This window comes from Xiphophorus hellerii, chromosome 1 (genome assembly GCF_003331165.1).
Source record: "Xiphophorus hellerii strain 12219 chromosome 1, Xiphophorus_hellerii-4.1, whole genome shotgun sequence".
In the NCBI taxonomy this organism is placed as follows: Eukaryota; Metazoa; Chordata; class Actinopteri; order Cyprinodontiformes; family Poeciliidae; genus Xiphophorus; species Xiphophorus hellerii.
The window spans coordinates 25,967,630-25,987,026 of NC_045672.1; the positions used below are offsets into that span (position 1 = coordinate 25,967,630).

At 37.0% G+C, this 19,397-nt stretch overlaps 1 protein-coding gene across 2 annotated transcripts in view; it reads right to left on the reverse strand.

The window, feature by feature from the left end:
• Positions 1 to 11,251: 11,251 nt before the first annotated feature.
• The window catches only part of nol4la (nucleolar protein 4-like a), a 39,096-nt gene continuing 30,950 nt past the window's right edge, over positions 11,252 to 19,397 (reverse strand). The window contains exons 7-11 of one of the 2 annotated variants that reach the window (XM_032550375.1): positions 18,145 to 18,330; positions 16,375 to 16,563; positions 16,168 to 16,287; positions 14,485 to 14,674; positions 11,252 to 12,294 (exon numbers count right to left, since the gene is read on the reverse strand). In XM_032550375.1, coding sequence (XP_032406266.1) covers positions 12,059 to 12,294; positions 14,485 to 14,674; positions 16,168 to 16,287; positions 16,375 to 16,563; positions 18,145 to 18,330 — 921 coding nt within the window. In that variant the 3' untranslated portion in view covers positions 11,252 to 12,058. Of the gene's footprint in view, positions 12,295 to 14,484; positions 14,675 to 16,167; positions 16,291 to 16,374; positions 16,564 to 18,144; positions 18,331 to 19,397 lie in introns of both variants that reach the window. The other variant, XM_032550295.1, reaches the window with a different exon arrangement.

Sequence of the window (19,397 nt, forward strand, 5' to 3'; positions counted from 1 at the left end):
CCAAAATATTCAGTCATATAAAAGCTTTACTTGGAGATTAATTTGCATGAAAAGCAGCACGTTTTGAGTCGCAGTGTCTTCTAATCTTGTTATACAACTTAGAGTTGTGCAACATTAAAAGCTAAGAAATCTTGCCATACTGGCAGCAGAAAGAAATCAATGAAATCATTGATTCCCAGTACGTGTTATTCTGAGAATTACAACAAACAGTGAACGTTTTACCAAAATGAACATTGATAACTAAGAATAGACCGACCAAAGTCCTGTTGAACGATTACTTCTCTGTTCAAACATGAAACACAAACAGCTCTCTGGCTCTGGCTGCAGAACCGGTTCAGACATCATTCTGGGGTAAAACAGAGAGAGAAAATGCTTTTTAAGAATAAAAAAATCTTCCAAGTGAGATTCACCCTGACAGCCCTAAATAAAAGTTTAGTTAATTAATGGAAGATGGAGACTCAGCAGACGGATCAGGGACGGAGCTGTGGAGACGTTTAAAGCTGATTTAGGTTATAAAACGTTCATAATGCTGAAAGTCACAGAGAGATGCAGGAAAGAAAGAAAGTTACTAAAACTGATCACTTTTTCCTCACTTTTTTCTTTTACTACTCTCCGATTCGTATTATTTGCTGTTATTTCAACTGACAACTTTTTGTTTTCGCTCAGTTATTTTTCTCTCCATATCTACATTTTGGTGTCTGTGAAACTTTCCTACTGCTGCCACACTGCAAAAAAAAAACAAAATTTTGGTCTAGTTTCTACTGCAAATATCTTAGTACACTTGAAATAAGACAAAACTAACTTACAAGTAATTTGTCTGCAAGACAGTTTTGTGTTTTACTTCAAGTATACTAAAATATTCGCACTAGAAACTTGATCAAAATATTTGGTAAGATTTTGTGTTTTTGCAGTGGAGTCGTTCTTCCTCTGAGAACACAGAGTACTCCTATATCAACTTTGAAATTAAACTCAGAAATGCCCTAGGAAGAAGTGGAAATGTTTGAGTTTCAAAAGTAGAATTTGTTTTTTACTTTTCAAACTCATTTCAAACTGATATCATCAAAAGTCAAACAATGTTTGACTTTCTGAACTAAAGTTCCAAAAACAAAGCTAATTGTAGAAAATTTCAGAGATAAATCTGAAAATGTCTGACCTTTTTCTAGCAAATCTTTGACTTTACAAGCTCAGAAATGTCTTTGTTTTTCTAGAAAATTTCAAAGATTGATCTAAGGATTTCTGATTTTTGTCTTGCAAATTTTTTACTTTTTGCACTCAGATATTTCCAAGTTTTTTCTAGAAAATTTCAGAAGTTAATCTAAAGCTTTCTGAGTTTTTTCTCACAAACATTGAGCTTTTGGAGAACAAAATCTTCATTGTTTTTGGGTGTGAATTTACTCTTCATTTTGTTCTCTATCTACATTGTAGTTCAATCATATCTTTTGTTTTTAGTTATAAATTATTATTTTTTTGTCTGCCTTAGCTGCCGGGAACAGCTCTTGCCAGCTTCCTGCAGCACAGGCTGCTTGTGCCCATCAGTTGGCTCTAAAAGAATCTGGACCAAAGGTGTCCGGCCCGGCACGGTCGGACATCCGGGGCCCAAACACACAAGTTCATTCAGCCCAGATAAGATAAGATGAGAGAAAAGAGACATGCAGAGCTCGGCTTTACCAGACTCAGTGACTCATTGTATATTTTAAGCTCAGGTGAAAAGGTTCGTTCCTGTTCCGGGTCTAAAGTGCCGTCCTGTTTTAGGGTCATATTTGATCAGCAACACGAGCCGGACGGATGGACCCGCCTGGGCCCACGAGCCACAGAAAAAGCTGCATGCTGGCACCGTGACGGTTTATCGCCCCACACCGCCGCGGCGTGTTTGTGTTTTCTGTTTGTGTTCCCTTCTGTTAGCCAAGTTCTCTGGTCTTAAATTCAACAAAAACACATTTCAACACCAGCATCTGCAGCGGTTTTAGAGAATTTAGCTGAGGCTCATTCCCAAAAAACACATACTGTTTGCAAAGAGTGTTTGTTTAATTGATTTACAGTTTACAGGGGTTTTTTCTTGAGTTTTTGTCACATGTTGACTTAAAACTCATTTTCATTTCGGGCCCCAACAAGACCATAAACATCCTATTAAAGGCTGGTTGTGGTCAAATCTTTTACTAAAGCTTCCCTCTAAATATAACAACATAAAACATAAATAAATAGTTTCTGCTCTCTTTTGTTTTTTTTGTTCCATATTTCTTCTATAAACAGAAAAACAACAATCCACTTGTTTTGTTTGGGGTTTTTAAAAATGTTATGCTCTCAAAGATTTCCCCTCGAAACGTCTTATAATTTGCTAAATGTTGTTTAGAAATCATTCTGCTAGACGAGGGAGGAATAAACATTTTGGAATCAACAAGTCAAAATCTATAAAAATGTTAAAACACTGAAAATAAAACTTTCATGCAGGAACTAAAATTCTCATCAGTTTTGTCACAAATAATGTGACTAATCACTCAGATGAAAGCACTTTAATTCTGTTTTTCATCCCAAAAGACGACCAGAAAGCAGGATCTGGGTGAAAGGTCGCTCAGACGAATCCAGGGAATCCATTTTGTTTTCGGTTCACAGCTGAACTGTAAACACTGAAACGTGCTGAACCCAAGAAATACTCAAAGTTACTCAATAAACACGATTAATATGTGTTTCCCCTTCATTTTAAGCTGGTTTATTTTAGGACTGGAATGATTAAATGTGATTAATCATTTTTTAAATGTCTACTAAATTAGTAATCAATTAATCATTAACTGGAAAATCCAGACTCAAAAAGAGGAAATTTACAACATCCTTAGATAAATAAACAAGACAAAATTGTAAGAAAAGGATAAACATTTTCAATTTAAAATATAAAAAAACACTAAAGGAATGTTGTGTTGTTGAATTTTAGCTCATAATGTTTATCTTCTCATATAAAGAAGGAATTGAATTATTTGTTCTTTTGCATCTTTTAATGTATTCCTAATATTGTATGAGAAATACTGAAACAAAAAAAATCAGCAGGGTATACCAAATTTCTCTTACTGATTGATCGATTAATCGTCAGTATAACTGATAAATTAATAGATAACTAAAATAATCGTTTGTTGCAGCCCTAGTTAATTTCTTTATTTAGGACTGATGCTCTACTTCTGCATGTGTTAATATGATTAAATACTATAAAAGTATTAAATTTAATTCCATTCAAAAATTCTTTATTGATTAAAAATGTAAATTAAATGTCATTGTAATTCATGTTGGTTCAAGTTCTTCATATAATTAATGTCTCTGGACAGAGATGTTTTAGCTATATGTGCAGTGAATTTTGTAAAGAATTAAATTTTTGTTCCAAATTTATATGTTGCAGGAACATTAATTTTTATTTTCAAAATTTTTAAATGCTTTTTTTCTAATAATAATTTTAAAAAGTCCACCAGGAATTTCGCTTTTTGTTCTCTTAACTATAGGAGCTGGTGGACAACAAAATCTGAACTAAAGTAAATAAACTGTGTTCACATGCAGCAATGAGGTCAGTGTTGGTCGGGAATCTTGGCCCGGTTCTGGGGAAACACGATGTCCAGTTTCACTCAAAGCTCTGTTTGCAGAACCAGCTGAGAATTCTGCCAGGCGCGAGCCGACCCAGATGAAACCGCCGTGACAAATATTCCTGTCAGAAACTTGAACGGGTCACATGAACACACTCCGTCCCGGAAGAAAGTAGATCACTAAAACAGAACGACCCACAACACAACAAGTTCTTCTTCCTTTAGCTCCATTTCTGAAATGTTCTAGAAAAAACAAGGACATTTCTGAGCTTCAAAAGTCACAAATGTTCAACTTTTGGACATTTTCAGAGTTTAAAAAGTCTAAAACTTTTTACTTTTGAAACTGGAAAATTTCTGAGATTAATCTAAAAACTTCTCAGTGTTTTATATCAAATGTTCGACTTTTGGACTGTGGAAATTTGAAAGCATTTCTAGAAAATTCCTGAGGTTAATCTGAAAATTTCTGAGTTTTTTCTAGCAAATTTTAAAGTTTTGGAGCTCAGAAATTTCCTTGTTTATATATTTTTAAAAGCCTAAAAAGGTTTCCGAGGTTTTTTCTCACAAATCTTTGACTTTTCAAACTCAGAAATGTCCTTGGTTTTCCTATAAAAAAAATTCTGAGATGAATTAAAAATTTTCAATCGTTTTCTCCCAAATTTTCAACCTATCAAACTCAGAAATTTCAATTTTTTTCCTCAAAAAAATTTCAGAGATTAGTTTAAAAATTTGTATGGCATTTTAGATTTTTGAAGCTTTTTCATAAGGAAAAAACTCCTGAGGTTAGTCTACGCTTTCCTGATTCTTTTTCTCGCAAATTTTGACTTTTCAAACTCAAAGTTTCTTGCTTTTTCTACAACATTTCTGAGATTAATCTAAAATTTTAAAATGTTTTTTTTCTCACAAATTTTCAACTAAAAAATTTCCACATTTTCTCAACAGAATTTCAGAGATTAATTAAAAAATTGATATCCAATTTTTAAAAATTTTCTTGTTTTTTCACAAAGATGTGTGATATAAATCTCAAAATGTCTGAGCATTTTGGTCAAATTTTACGTTTTTTTCACCTATAATATCCTTAACAAGCTTTCAGACTTTAGAGAGTCAAACTATTTCTGTTGGTTGTGTCATCCTTTTATTTGTCTTTATTTTACTCGTGTATGTATCACCTACCGGTAAATCACGTTATAAACAACATTGGGCTTGTTTCCTGCAGCTCGTTACCTCGGCAACAGTTGATTTTGACTCTCTGCCGCCCTCTAGTGTAGGAAGCAGATAATACATTAGACAGTAGGTAAAACCCAAGACATATTTGCAGACAAAAAAAGGAGAAAATGAAAACCAGGACACTAATGTCAGTTTGATAGCTCATCGCACTGTTTTATTCAATTACTGACATCTCAGGAGAAGAGGAGAGCTTCGCAGCTCTGCAGTTGGTAAACCACTGTTTTGCTTCCTGTTTTTTTTTTCTCACTGTTTTTTATTTTTATCCGTTTTTTAAAATTTTTTGTTTTTCATAGCGTTGATGCAACACTGAAAAAAAGCGCTATTTCCAAACGAACACAGGTCCCTCGTTAGTGATATGTAAGAGGCGGAGAAAATCTCACCTGGACGGTTTTGCATGAAACATACCAATGAAAAAAAGGTCCAACCTTTTCTTTTGTCTTTTTTTTTTCTTTTTGTAGTTTCACATATATTAATAAATATCAATACCAATAAACACTCAAAAAGAAAAACCCAAAATATTAAGTCACACGTACTGGAAAAAGCTCCACCTTTAAATCACAATGATAAATGTACAAAACAATAGACATCTCATATAAATGTTAATGTTTTTTTTTTGTTGTTTTTTTTTTAAGTTTAGAGACTTAACTCTCACTTTAGAAGAAAGTAGTGGATAAAACTAAAGTCGGAGAATCAGTATTTCCTGAGGTTTATGGGTTCCCCTTTAAAGGCCAGAAGAGGGGAATGGCTTTCATGTTACCAGGAGATGTTACAACAGGTCAAAGTGAACCTTTCAGGGCACCAGTCGGATTAAGAACGAGGAGTTTTCCCCGACAACACGCCAGGATACTAAGTCAATACGAGCACTTATAGTAGAATAATAAATGTACCGACATCCCACCAGTCTCTGCTCACTCTGTTTAGGCCACAACAGGGTTTAAAACTGTTAAAGTCATCTTAATCCTTAATAAATCTTTGCTGGTCCACTTTGAGAAGTTGTGAAACTCCCCCTTGTGTTTTTTTTTTTCTCTTAAATATTACCATTTTAAATGCTGGAAGCCACCACAACGCCGTCGTGCACGGCTCACTCTGACCGCGTGACCGAGTCGTCGGAGAGGTCACGATGCAGTGAAACAACAGAAAGCAAAAACTCTCTAAGCGAATGAACACAGATCAGGGCGAGGGGAGGCTAGGTGAGAGGAGCGGGCGAGAGGGGGGGAAAGAATAAGATGCAGAAAACAAACAAAAAACGCAAAATATTCTCAAAAACTGTACATGTAAACATCACACTTTCACTGAGTCCAAAACCAGAGAGGGAAAATACAAAGCTTCACACAGGTTTACAGTACGAACCCCTGCACAGAGCTACAGTCTCTTACCAGTGCAGGAGAGGCAACAACTCAAATAATATAAATAACAATAGAAGTTATACAGACCATCACAAAATGATAAGTTAAAACAGGCAAGGGCTAAAACCACTTTGATTTTTTTTAACAGTGCTGTACCCACAGAAAAAGAAAAGGTTCAAAACATCTTTTATCACTCTTTGTACAGGTTTACAGTACATTTATCTGACCACTTTAGCAATCCACAAGCTACCAGGGCATTTTAGTCAACACCAATAGATTACATTGTCAAGTCAATACAAAGAGCAAAAAATCATTGGGCGTCGTTGGGAAATATAACAAAACAACAACATGACGACAAGTTTTTTCGCTGTTGGTCACAGTAACTTCAGCACACAGCTAAACGTGTTTGCTCAGCGGGGGGTCAGAGGGCACGGGGAGCCGATCTGCAGGCGGGGGTTTGGTTTGGATGGACGGGCCTCAGCCTGGCGCTGAGCTGCAGGTGGAGAGGAGGAGAGGTTCTGCTACGCTAACAAACAGGACGGGGGACGTGGAAGACGTGTGAGAGCTCGTCTGCGGTTACGTCCTGAGGGGTGTCGCAAAAAATACCAGAGGAGGCGGAAAAAATTCACTTCTGGAGCTGAAGACGGTCAAAATGATCAGATATTTACCAGCTTATATCAATATTTAAACCTAAACTGTGTAGAAAAACACACAACAGATCCCACATTGTCATTAATTAAATAAAAATGAATCTTAACTGAGGCTGTTTTTACAGTAAAGTTACAATGTAAAAAATTTACAGGATCTTTGTTATTTTTTAAAGTCATATTTTCACCATTTTATTCATACATTTATAAAGTATTTAATTCAGAAGCTATATTTAGTTTACAAACTATATACCTAACTTTCAAATTAGTAACCTAAATATTTAGATTTCAAATTAAATATTTAGTTTCAAAATTAAATATTTAACACCAAATTAAATATTTACTTTACTAACACATTAAATTTTTTAACTAAATATTCAGCTTGCTATCTTAATATTTAGGTTGTTGGCTAAATATTTAGCTATAACCTACCTAGCAACCTAAACAGATAGCAAGTTGAATATTTAGTTTGAAAATAAATATTTTCAATAAGCTAAAATATTTAGCTCATACCTGTAAGCAAAATATTTAGCAAAAAGCTAAATATTTAGTGAAATATTTGGTGTATAGCTAAATATTTTGCCTATAGGTAAATATTTAGATCCAAGCTAAATATTTAGTTAATATGCAAAATAGATTGCCGATAAGAAGAAATGGAATATCAAAATAAAAGTTTTGAGGGCCTCTATGCAAACTCCCATTTATAAACGGCACCTCATAGTCTGGTATGTTTGGTTCAATTAAGGACAAAAACTGCAGCATTTGTTACATTTTTAGTTGCTGCAATTCACTTTTATACTGCACTGTGTCAAACAAGCTAAACTAATTGAAAAGGCTGTTCCCCTCCTCACCCGTGGGGGCGCTGCACCAAGAACTACTGAAAAAAACAACAGGAACTGAAGGAAAAAGCTAGCTTTAGAAGAACTGATGTTTAGTGCTTTGGGGTCAGAGCAACTAACTTTTTAGTTAGCTTGAACTCAGGTTTGCAATCCAAAGAACAAAGTCCGTGCAACAAATGGTGTGCTTAGTTCCTCCATATATGGTTTTACTTCAGCTTTTAATAAGTAATGGCACATATAATATGGAATCCACTGTGTATTTTTATAGACAATGTTAGATTTGAATCAGATCAGTTTTATAATGTCCTGATTTCTGAAGCCCTAGTATTATGTATTATGTGTATTGGTTTTCTTCAGAAATTTATCTGTTGAGATTCTCATAAAATTAGTACTTTATTATTCCCGTATTATTTCAGCTTTGTAGTTGTATGGCTTTATTCTCATAATAAAGAAAAAAATCTTAGCCTCCGTCATAGAGTTGGCCTGAATTCAAAATTAAAACTAAATGGAAACTGTAAAACGCTCTTGTAAAACAAGATGGCCACCCTTTAAACTATGGAAAGCCAGAATGAATTGGTGAAAAAAAATCTAGATTTTCCAAAAATTAAATCTTCAAAACCCCAAAATTTGATTAAACTTTAAAATTGATTATAACCCAGCCCCACATATATCTAATGCTTTAGGAAGCCTTCTCCTGACTGATACCTTGATTATTTCTCTTTGTCTCATTTTACATCACAGAAACCTTGCTTTTTAACCTGCAATGGATTTTTCATTTCCACTGCACGCCAAACAAATGTTACAGATATTTTTTAACGTAGAGTTTAGGTCTGAGCCTCTGTTTTGAAACACCCCTCGGACAGGACATGGACGGAGAAGGACATGTTTGCTATATTTGTGTGTGAACTGAAGCTGAGATCTCAAATGAGGTATTGACACGCTGAAGCCACCATCTTAAATTTCCCTAATCCTGAGCTATAAAGTGCTTCCAAACTTGCAATATATGATAGAAAGTAAATGGGAATGTTGCTCGGCCCAGTCATAAGAAGACAAATAAAAGAACCGTTAGGTCATGTGTGTCCAACTTGGAAACCAGACGGATGAAAAACACGTGTGAAAAGTTTTAAAGATACAGAAATATATTTCCTATCTTCTCAGACTAATTGATAAGGTGCAAGCCGCTTTGTGGCCGCTCGAAGAGTTAGTAGCTGCGTTTCCATTAACCATAAAATTGTGCAAATTGAAATTATGAAAATAAATTTGCTTAAAGTCAACATGGCAATTTAAAAACAACTCGTCAAAAAAATCATTTTAGGGTGAGGTGGTTTTATGGCCGTAGCGAAATTGGTTTATCTGCAATAGACACACTCGAGTCTCACAACCGGATGTTACTACTGGCAGAAAACACAAATAAGAAGAAGACAGGAAGTAGTTGGAGGATGATGACGTGCCATGTTTTTTAATGATTTATCACGTGAACAAACTTATTCATGGGTGATTTTAATTGCATTTTTTATTAAATGGAAATATCACAATTAAATTTTTTTATTTCTTTCGACATTAGTGGAATATTGACAAAGTTTTGTCATTTGTAATAAGTGCATTTGGTAGCACCACGGGCGAGTCCATTGACAGCATTGCACAAATTAAAATTTGTTTAGTAGAAACACGCCAATTAAAAAAGAACTCACGTTTTTTGATAAAACATTCTTAAAAACAACCACTAGGATGTGGTTTGAATGAAGACAATTTTTTCTCATCACACGAGTCATATGATGAGCCGCCGGATGTTACTACTAGCAGAAACGACAAAGAAGACAACAGGAAGTGGTATTAGGATGATGGCGTGTTTTTTTTTGTTTTTGTTTTTGTCAGGCAATCTGCAGCTGGCTCCACCAGAGCTCTCAAAGCATAAAAAGTTCATAAAAAGTTGTGTATCGTCCAACGTGTTAAATTCAAAGTTTATCTGTGAAATCCCCAAAATGCGCATATGTAGCCGCTCCCACGAAGGCGGGGGGTTGTCACGCCAACGCCTGAATAAAACACAGACGTCTCCTCTGATTGGCGACTGAATTATAAGTATATCTCACGTAACTGTTTACATCCGCCGCTGGCATGTTTTTTTAATGACTTATCGCGTAAACAAGCTTATTCATGTTTGATTTTAATTTAATTTCTCCTCTAATGGAAAGACCGCAGTTGCGAAATTGTGTATTTTGGATGTTAGCGGAAGATTTACGCACATTTGTAATGGAAACGCAGCTTCTGTTAGGAATGTTTCAGCCGACTGAATCAAATCTTCACAGGTTGTACAAACTGGGTCATGCCACTTCCACTCCGCAAACACAAAATCAGCACAACATTAAGACAACTGGAAAACGCACACACACACACACACACACCCACACACACCCACGCCCACACACACACACACACACACACACACAGACAAACAGTTTTTGTGCTGAGTGACTCACCAGTAGGAGATGTTCGTCTGTGCTCTGACACTCTGTACAAACACACACCGTAGCAGAAAGCCGGGAGAGTAAACTGCGATGCGATCGCATCTTCTTCAGATTGTCTCTTGCTTCTTGTCGAATAGCGTGTGTCAGGACGTGATGAAGAACGCGCGGACGCCGCCGAGGTCGTCGGGACAGACGGGCAGACGGAGGGAGGCGGAGGAGAAGGAGGAGGGGTGTGTGCCGCCTGTCAGCAGCAGACGCGCCTAAGCTTCACTCTGTGTCTTTTTAAAAACAGAAATCTATAGAAAACGCTTCAAAACACGCAAAAGTAAAACAAGACGTGCAACATCGAGTCTCGTTTTCTGCCAGGTCCTTTCTGTCACAACAAGAACGACTGATGGCGCCTCAGTCATGAGGTCAGCATTGACGACGAACAACAACATTGAAATTGGCTACAATGCTGCATTAGATATCTCTTGTTTTTACAAACTCGACTGTTGGAGCAAAAGACGGCTGAGGTGAAACGCCTTCATTTTAAAATCAAATTAACTCCATATTGCACCTTTTTCTTTTACTTCCCTCTAGCACTGGTTCCTAACCAAACAGTCTAAATATTATATTAATATTTTTCTCCCTGACAAGTAGAGGTGCATCTCAGTTAATAATAATAATAACATCACCGAAAAGTTTATTTATTCCACTAGTTGAATTTAAATTGTGAAACTCAGAGATTAATTACACATCCATATATATTTGAAGCATCTTTCAATGTGATGGATTCACAAAATCCAATATTCTTATCTCAAGAATGCTCTCAAACTTTTTTCTTTCACCAAACTTTCCATTAAAAAGCTACTTGAAAGTCCTATTTGCACTTTAAATATTAACTATGTTAAAATCCATTTTTTTAGGGAAGGTTATGTGCTGCAATCTAAATGTTTTTGTAAGATCATGTTAAGTTTAAATTTGAAAAATCTGTCATTTTTGGCCACAACAATCACAAAAAGGTCACCATAAAATCCTGGAGGGACTCATTATAAGTTTATATAATAAAGAAATCACTTTCTCAGAACATTTGAATAGTACATGTTCACGCAGCGCTGTAGTTATGCATTTATGGAAAGTTGGGTGGAAGGAAAAACTGGAATAATTACATGTTTGAGAATTATCAGAAACATTAACGTATCATTTTAAATAAGACATAAGTTTCACTTTGAATTGAAATACTGGAATAAATCACCAATTCAACGACTTTCTAATTCATCAGGATGGATTTCTGACCCACGTTTCCTAAGATTTTTCTGCCTTTTCACTCATGACAACTAACAGCCTGCCATAGAGCGTTTTACACAAAAATTTACTGAAAATAAAATCAACCTAGCTAAAGACATTCTTGCAAATCTGTCAGATCTTCTTTTTTGTCACTGTGTTTAATCCTTTCGTTCGTTCTTGTATTTTTTATTTTATTTTTTTGGCGTATGTTGTAAAATCAGCAGCTGTTGAGGTTAACACGGTGTTAAAGATTCAGAATAAAACCCGATTAAACCTGCACTGCACACGTTTTCCGGTTTAATACCAGAAATAACGGTGCTGATCGCTAATTTGATGTTTTTGGGGTTAAACTAATCCAACACCTCATCAGTACACATCGTTTTTTTTTTTTGTTTTGTTTTTTTCTGATCATCGCTTCCTGAGACAAATGGAGGTTTCCACTGGTGTGATGAAGTTGATGGGATGGCTACACAAAGCAGGGCACTAAGGTCAACCAAATGCATAAATCGTCGTGTTTCAGCCCGTGATATGTTTCAGAACATAGCCGTGTGGGAACAAGTGGAGGTTCCATGCCTACGTTACCCACGATGCACTGCGGTATCGCTCGTGTAGGATCGTGTCTTTGTGTGTGAAAGTCTGCCAGGATGTGAGAGAGACAGAGGAGGACAGGCTGAGGGGGGGAGGGCGTTGGCACGGTCTGGTTTGGACTCAGTTCTGCTGCAGGATCAGGTTCTCCAGCTCGTCCGCCGAGCGGAGCAGGAAGGCCGCGGACTCCCGGTACCCGGCGATTAGCTGCCTCACCGCCGTCACCTCCGGAGGGCTGAGCTGGGCGGACGCCCCGCCACCGCCGCCGCCCTGACCGTGACTGTTGGAGGCGGAGGAGGACGAGGAGGAGGATGAAGAGGAGTTTGGGCCGACGGACTTCATGCTCAGATCTGTGGGACCTGTGGAGGTAACAGATTGAACATTCGGCTTACTTCTTAAACTAAGAACGTCTTTATCCTAGCGCTGGACAATAAATCAATAATAACTTAAATCACGATCGACACGTAATCAATATCAATACATCAGATAGAGTATCCAATATTCAATACATAGAATATTCACTGAACTCTGATCCAGAATCTCTGACAGCTAAAGCAAAGTTGATTGGCACCAATTGACTATCTCACTCTTTGGCTACCTAGCAACCCACTCACTCTTTGGTTACCTAGCAACGACCTGCTGAGTAACTGCTGCAGCAGCAGTTTAAAGTTCCGCCATTTTGTCTCATAATTGTTTAAAAATAAAAACCAACACTGTGGAGTGAAAGCTGTGGCTAAAACAGGAACAGTCACGCCTCCAGCTCGGGATTATTTCAGATATTTGAAACTAAAAACCGATCAATAATTATTGAGGTCGACAGATATGAGTAGGCCTGTCACGATAACAAATTTTGCTGAACGATTAATTGTCTCAGAAATTATTGCGATAAGCGATAATATTGTTTGAAGACCTTTTTACACTGATTTAATGGAAATGACGTAATAATGCATAACTTCTTTAGTGGAAAATAATACTGCTTCTGCTTATGAATAAAAACTAAAGCGTTTTGCACAATTTATTCCATACATCTTAAATAAAGTAGATTTCTGAGCACATCATTGGCAGATTAAAAATTAAAAATATTGCCTCAGAGGGACATTCTGGCATTTATCTACGTTCTCTTTGACACATCCCATGTTTTTTTAATAGCTTTATGTAAAATCTTCATGTTGAAACATTTACAACTGATTAAACATTAAAACTGTGGATGTGGTTGAAGTGTGAGTAACGGTGTGAGCAGTGAAAACAGCAGAAGGTGGACAACGAAAGCTGTAAGACCTGAAAATATATTAATTAAATATTAGAGCGTGCTGGGATTTATACTATAGGAACTACATGAAAGTAAAGTTAGGCTGAAAATATTGAATATTTAGGAGATATACTACTGTGGTTATTATTTCATATTGCAAGTTTGAAGTATAAAGTTTAAGAGAGGAAAACAGAGTTTATTTATCACCAATCTGAAACTGAATACTAACAAAACAATGGATTTTATGGACAAAACTTGATAAAAATTTAGAGATAAAGAAAGTCAAGTCAGACCCAAAGAATACTAGTCCATGTATGTTCAAATAGCAAGAACATTTTGTATGTATGTAATTAAAGGTACCAATATAAGAGTACTGTTGAATAAGGAAGAGGATTAGGGAAACTGAAAGAAGTCACAATTTTGATTTTAATCTCAGAATTCATATTTTTTTCTTATAATCCTAACTTTTATCTCACAATTCTGATTTTAATCTCTCAATTTATATACATGCATATATACATTTATATACATATCTCTGCTATACTTTTTATTACAGTCATTGTTTATTGCATTTTTTATTTTTAAGATTTTTCCATGTGATGTTCAACTTACATAGTGATAATGTCTCACACTCATTACACACATTTAACTACAAAATTTTTTAAAATACTTTCGGGTGTTCGTAGTTTCATCTCCACCACAACAATTTCTACATCCATTTGAAGGGATTTTTGTCTTTTTTTACCCAGTGTGTCACCCGCTGCTGTAGGACTGATGGTTTTGTGTTGAATCTTCTCAGAGCGTTGAGTATGTTCGCTCAAACTCTAATTCACTCCCCTTGTTTCAGCTCACAGCTTTCAACTTAGAATTAAATGGCGTCTTAAATCTCTCAGATTTCCTGTATAAAATGGTGCAGGAACATATAAATTTGCATATGTCTCCATTAGAAAGCTCTACAACTCTTGACTCCACAGGTTTTTCAGAACGACTTACAGTTTTCATACAGCTCTTGTTCATTCGAGGCTTAAGTTCTTGTTTGCCTGTCCTACCGAGAGCTCTCTAGAAAAGTCAGGAATCACCATGGCAACCAGTGACTCAACATTTCCTCCTCTCTGATTATCGATATAGGTTCGTCTTTCTCATCAAGAATGTTTTAAAATTGTAAAAACACTAACAGACGGACGTTGATAACATATGAGGTCAGATTTTCTAACGTCCTTTTGAATTAATTGAACCAGGCGTTAAAAAGCATTAAAATTACTTCTCAGTCTGCCATGTTTGTTCATAGATCTGGACTCACCATTGGTTTGTGCAGCACTGGAGCTCTGCTGGGTGCTGCCGACTGTCCCGTATCCCCGCAGGTTATAGTTGAGGCCTCCGTTGGTGTAAAGTTGGTCTTGGGCAAAAGCTGCGCTGGCAATAGTGAACCCTGACGGCGCCACAGGAGCTGGATCCCTTGTGATGGGTTTGTCAGCGGAGGCGGGCTCGTCCTGGGAGAAATACGCTTGTTTTCAATTTGGGTAGAACAATGTACAGAGATTATGCATATTATTACGACCATCTGTTAAAAAGAATGACCTGTCAATGCTTGGACTCTATTACAGACATGTTTTGTGTTTTCGTTTGCGTGCGGAAATTTCGTGCATGCGCACAATGCTGGAGGGAAAAAAGACTATTCTTTTATTTTCATCCATAGCTGCGTTGTTGCTATAGAACAAATCCGTTAACAAAATAAAACCTGGAGTTGTTGGTATTATTAATTTAATAAAGGGTAAAGGGAAAAATAACACAGAAAACCATTAAATAACCTGTATTCTACTTTTCACTCTATGTCAGCTACACTACACACAGACTGGTTGTCATAGCAACTGACTGACAACAACTCCACTAATGTATCAAGAACAAACACCAAAAAACACGCAAACAATTCCCACACAAAGAACTGAACATTCAGTCTGTTACAGTTTTATGTTTTCAGCCTTGATGTTTATTTTAAAATTATTGATAAATGATCATCTGAACATAGCGGTGATTGATTAGCTAATCAAAACTAAAATAAACTGTTCTACTGATCTGATCTGTCAGAGAGTTGGTGTGTTGGCCGTCTTTTTTCTAACTGAACCGAAACACACCAAGTTCTGCAGCACATCTAGATGCTCAGGTTGCCAAAGTCAAGCTAGCATAACTGAGCTACTTCCCTCTCCAACACTATTTTTTTTCTTAATTAAAACTTTATCTAGTTGTCATTGAATTGACAATTACTAGCAAAGCTAAAGTTGCGTGTATGTGTGATAGTATGTATCACACATACATTTAAGATTTAGCGCGATATATTGACAACTGGAAAGCTAAAACCAATGATAGTCATTGGTTATAGCAGCTCTTTGCCCTCCAGCAGAAGTTGCCAATTATTTTACTTCTAAGATGGGAAAAATTGTTATAAGTGAAATAATCTGCCAGTGCAACTAGTATTTTTCATCAAGATTAATGAATTATTGACTTAAAACAAGCTCTTATCTTTAAATGCTGCTCAAAAAAACCAAAGATTGGGATGTAAATTTGCATGCTGTTTTTCATCCTGTATCTGTTCATCTTTGTCAGAATGTAAGTACTTCTTCTTGTTGACAGTTGTTCCACTGTGTTCTGTATGTGATTGATAAATGAAACACAATCAATAAACATAAAGTAAAAAAACAAGCTCTTATATTTTACTGAAAAGTTACTTGGAAGGTAGTTTTGTCTGACGTTAGGTGTACTAAGATACTACACCAAAAATACGTTTGCAGTGAAATAGTAATTTCCTGTCTAATATATTCAACCCAACAGCCATGGTGAAGATGCCGTCCATGCTGTTTCCTTCACTTGTGATTGGTCGTAATGTTTTGCCTCATCGGTGCATCGTTGGTTTTGTGCAGTTTTTGGTTACTGGTGGTTGTGCAGTCTCCAGGGTGTATTAGGACACTCCGCCCGCCAAGACGTTTACCGTCGGTTGGTAGACGTCGAGCCGCATCCTCTTGGCAGCATTTCGGGTTTCGCTCTCACAGGCGGCAGCGAGGATGTTCTCAGCCATGGCAGAGGTGAGGTGAGGGGGCGTTGGACGGATCTGCTGACATGTTTGGCAGCATTATTCATACTTTTTTATATAAAGGAGTTTAACTGGGATGATAACTTTTCTTTTTCTTTTTTTTACCTCGAAGCCGCCTTTTTTCATGCGGCGACAGGATTTGAGGTAGGTGCGGATGCGCTTGCGGGAGCGCTCCTGGAACTCTGGGAACTGGCGGCTGCAGGACTCGATGATGGCCTGGATCTTCTCCTTGGGTTGCTTAGAGATGGGCACCATGCGGTCCAGATTCTCATCCACAAACAGACGCACAAACATCTGACAGACGCCATGAGCAAGGGGGAGGGGAAATGGAGAGAGAGAGAGGGGATGTGGAGCAGAAAGAATGGAGAGAGGGGGAGCGAGGTCGAATGATGGGTGAGAAACAAAAGGCAGAAAGGAGGCGGGGATGATGGGGAGCGAAAGAGGAGAGGCAGGGGGTGGAGGAGCAGAAATAAAGTCAGTGGATAAAATCTCTGGTGTTTGCTTTTTCCCTCACATTTGCATTTCTGCAACTCTCTGGTTATATTGGTTTTTCTGAGGCTTGTTCAGGATCAGACAGTAAATCACACAAAGCAAGCAGAACAGATTGGGTTGCATTTCTCTCATCTTTGTATAATACCAGCTCAAAGTAACAACACATTTAATTACAGGACACATAAACACTAAGGGTGTCTTCACACCTGATAGTATGTAGACTCAGATCAACTGGTGATTGAAGTTGCAACATTTGTAGCATTTTCAGCTGCTGTGATTTGCTTTCACACTGCATTGTGTCAGATGAACCAAAACATTTGAAAAGCCTGTTTCCCCTCCTTGCCTGTGGGGGCGCTGTACAAAGAACTACTGAAGGAAACGTCATGAAAACCCCTGAAGAAGACACTGAGCACAGCTTCCTTCTTACAAAATGTAAACAAAGCAAGAGTAGCATCAGATTTTAGTGATTGTGAGATTTCTCTTCTGTCTTTGGACTAATAACTATTTCTCCAATTAGCAAAAGACTGTAGAGTTTGTTTTGGTTGTATCTACCCAGAATGCCCTGCGCTACAGTTGGTGTCCTAGTTTTGGAGCAATCTCTGGTCCATTTGGTATTCCCATTGTGCATTCGCACCGCGCCAAAGTTCACTTCTACCGAATCAGAGGTTTTCAGGTGGACCAGAGCTCACTTTTTTGGTCTGATCATGCATTCACACCTCCGAAATGAACCAGACTTTCTACACAAATGGACTACAGTTTGATTAAAGTGTACTGAACAAGGCTGGTGAGAATACACTTTAAAATCAAACTATTTAACTACACAAGCTGCTTTATACCAAGTCCCTTAAAAAATTATTAATTACGGACAAATGTTGTACAAACCAGGAATACTTCATTGTTGATGTCAGCATAACTTCTGAACACTTCAACATTGCAGCATTATGTTCAGCCATCTTAGATTTGGATTCTTTCTCGGGGCAGCCAAAACAATGTCATAAAACAACCACCTGAGGGAGCTCAACGCCGGTTAACAAGAACTGTTAATCCAGTGTAACTAACAAAATGCCGAGCAGAAAGTTTGCCCACCACTGCTCTAAAGACATCCAATAACTGAACCAGTACCAACACGTTTTCAATGTGAGTGACCTTAGGTTGGAAACACAGCTGTTTTGCTAAGATTGCCCCATCAGCTAATCTAATGTGGGAGCAGGACTCCAGTACTGATCCAGCAGGTTCCGAAAGTGAACCAATAGTCCAATTTTGTTCTGTTATTTAGCAGAAAGTCCTAAAGGGGATGGATTTAACTTAGTTTCCTGAAGTTGCATGATTTCCCACTTGATATGGCAGACATGTTTGGCAGTATCAGTTTGACTGGATACTCACATTGAAGGCTTTGAGTCTCTCAGGATCCATCCCCTCAGCGTCATTGATCCTATCGTTGTCATCATGGTCGTCGTGATCGTCGTCATCGTCGTCAATTATTTGCGCCCGACTGGAGGTCAAGTCCTCAGCGCTCCTGCTCAGCTCTGTTTTCACCAAGTCATAACTCCCTGAGCTGTAAGGAGGCGACTGAAGACAAACCAGAATGATGTTATTGATTAAACTATTGATTATTCTTACGGTAAATCGATAAACTGGATTAAAAAATTGGCACATTTTGCAGATTTTTTATTTCAGTCTTTAATATGAAATAATGACACATTTAAGGCTGGACAATAAATAATTTATAATATCTCGATAGACACATGGTCAATATCAATAGATAATATGTCTGATAAAATATTCAATAATTTTATTGAACTCTGATCGAGAACCGCAAGGCATTCTGGGACATGTAAGCAGAGGAAAGTCTTTAGCCGCTCAACCTCTAACAACTAGCTAAACAAAATTGGTGGAATTAACTGACTCACTCATTCTTTGGTTACCTAGCAACTCACTCATTCTTTGGTTACCTAGAAACTCACTCATTCTTTGGTTACCTAGCAACAAGCTGCTGTGTAACCGGCCAGCAGCAGTTTAAAGTTCCGCCACTTTGCCTCTTAACTACTTAAAAGTAAAAAACAACGGGTTGGAGAGAAAACTGTGGATAAAACATGAAAGGTCACACCAAATGTTTGGCAGTATTTCACATATTTAAAACAAAAACTAATCAATAGTTATCAATATCGATTGATATCAAAGGCTTATATCATAATATGTTTTTCAGTCATATCAACTAGCCCTAAATACATGAAAAGTCCAAATTTACTTGTTTGTTTTTTCTAGACAATTTCTGAGATTAATCTTAAAATGTCTGAGTTGTTTGGTGAAAATTTACTCCTTTTTGTTCTATCTACGACAGCCCAAATACGCCGTCATAAAACAGTGCAGGGCTGATCTGTTGGTTAATTTTGGATTAACTAAATAGTAATTAGATACCAAAAGATGCTTAACAGGATTTGAAACACTTGAAACTTAAACTATGCAACTTGAGAAGTATTGAGTAGAACATATTTACAGATAAAACAGGTTTCTTTTTATCTTTAATGCAAAATGTATTTATTTTTGTACATTTTTGGCTTGTGTACTCACCTAACAATATTGTTCTTTCAGCAAATGGCCTGTTTTAAGTCTGTTAACGATTAATCAACTTATTT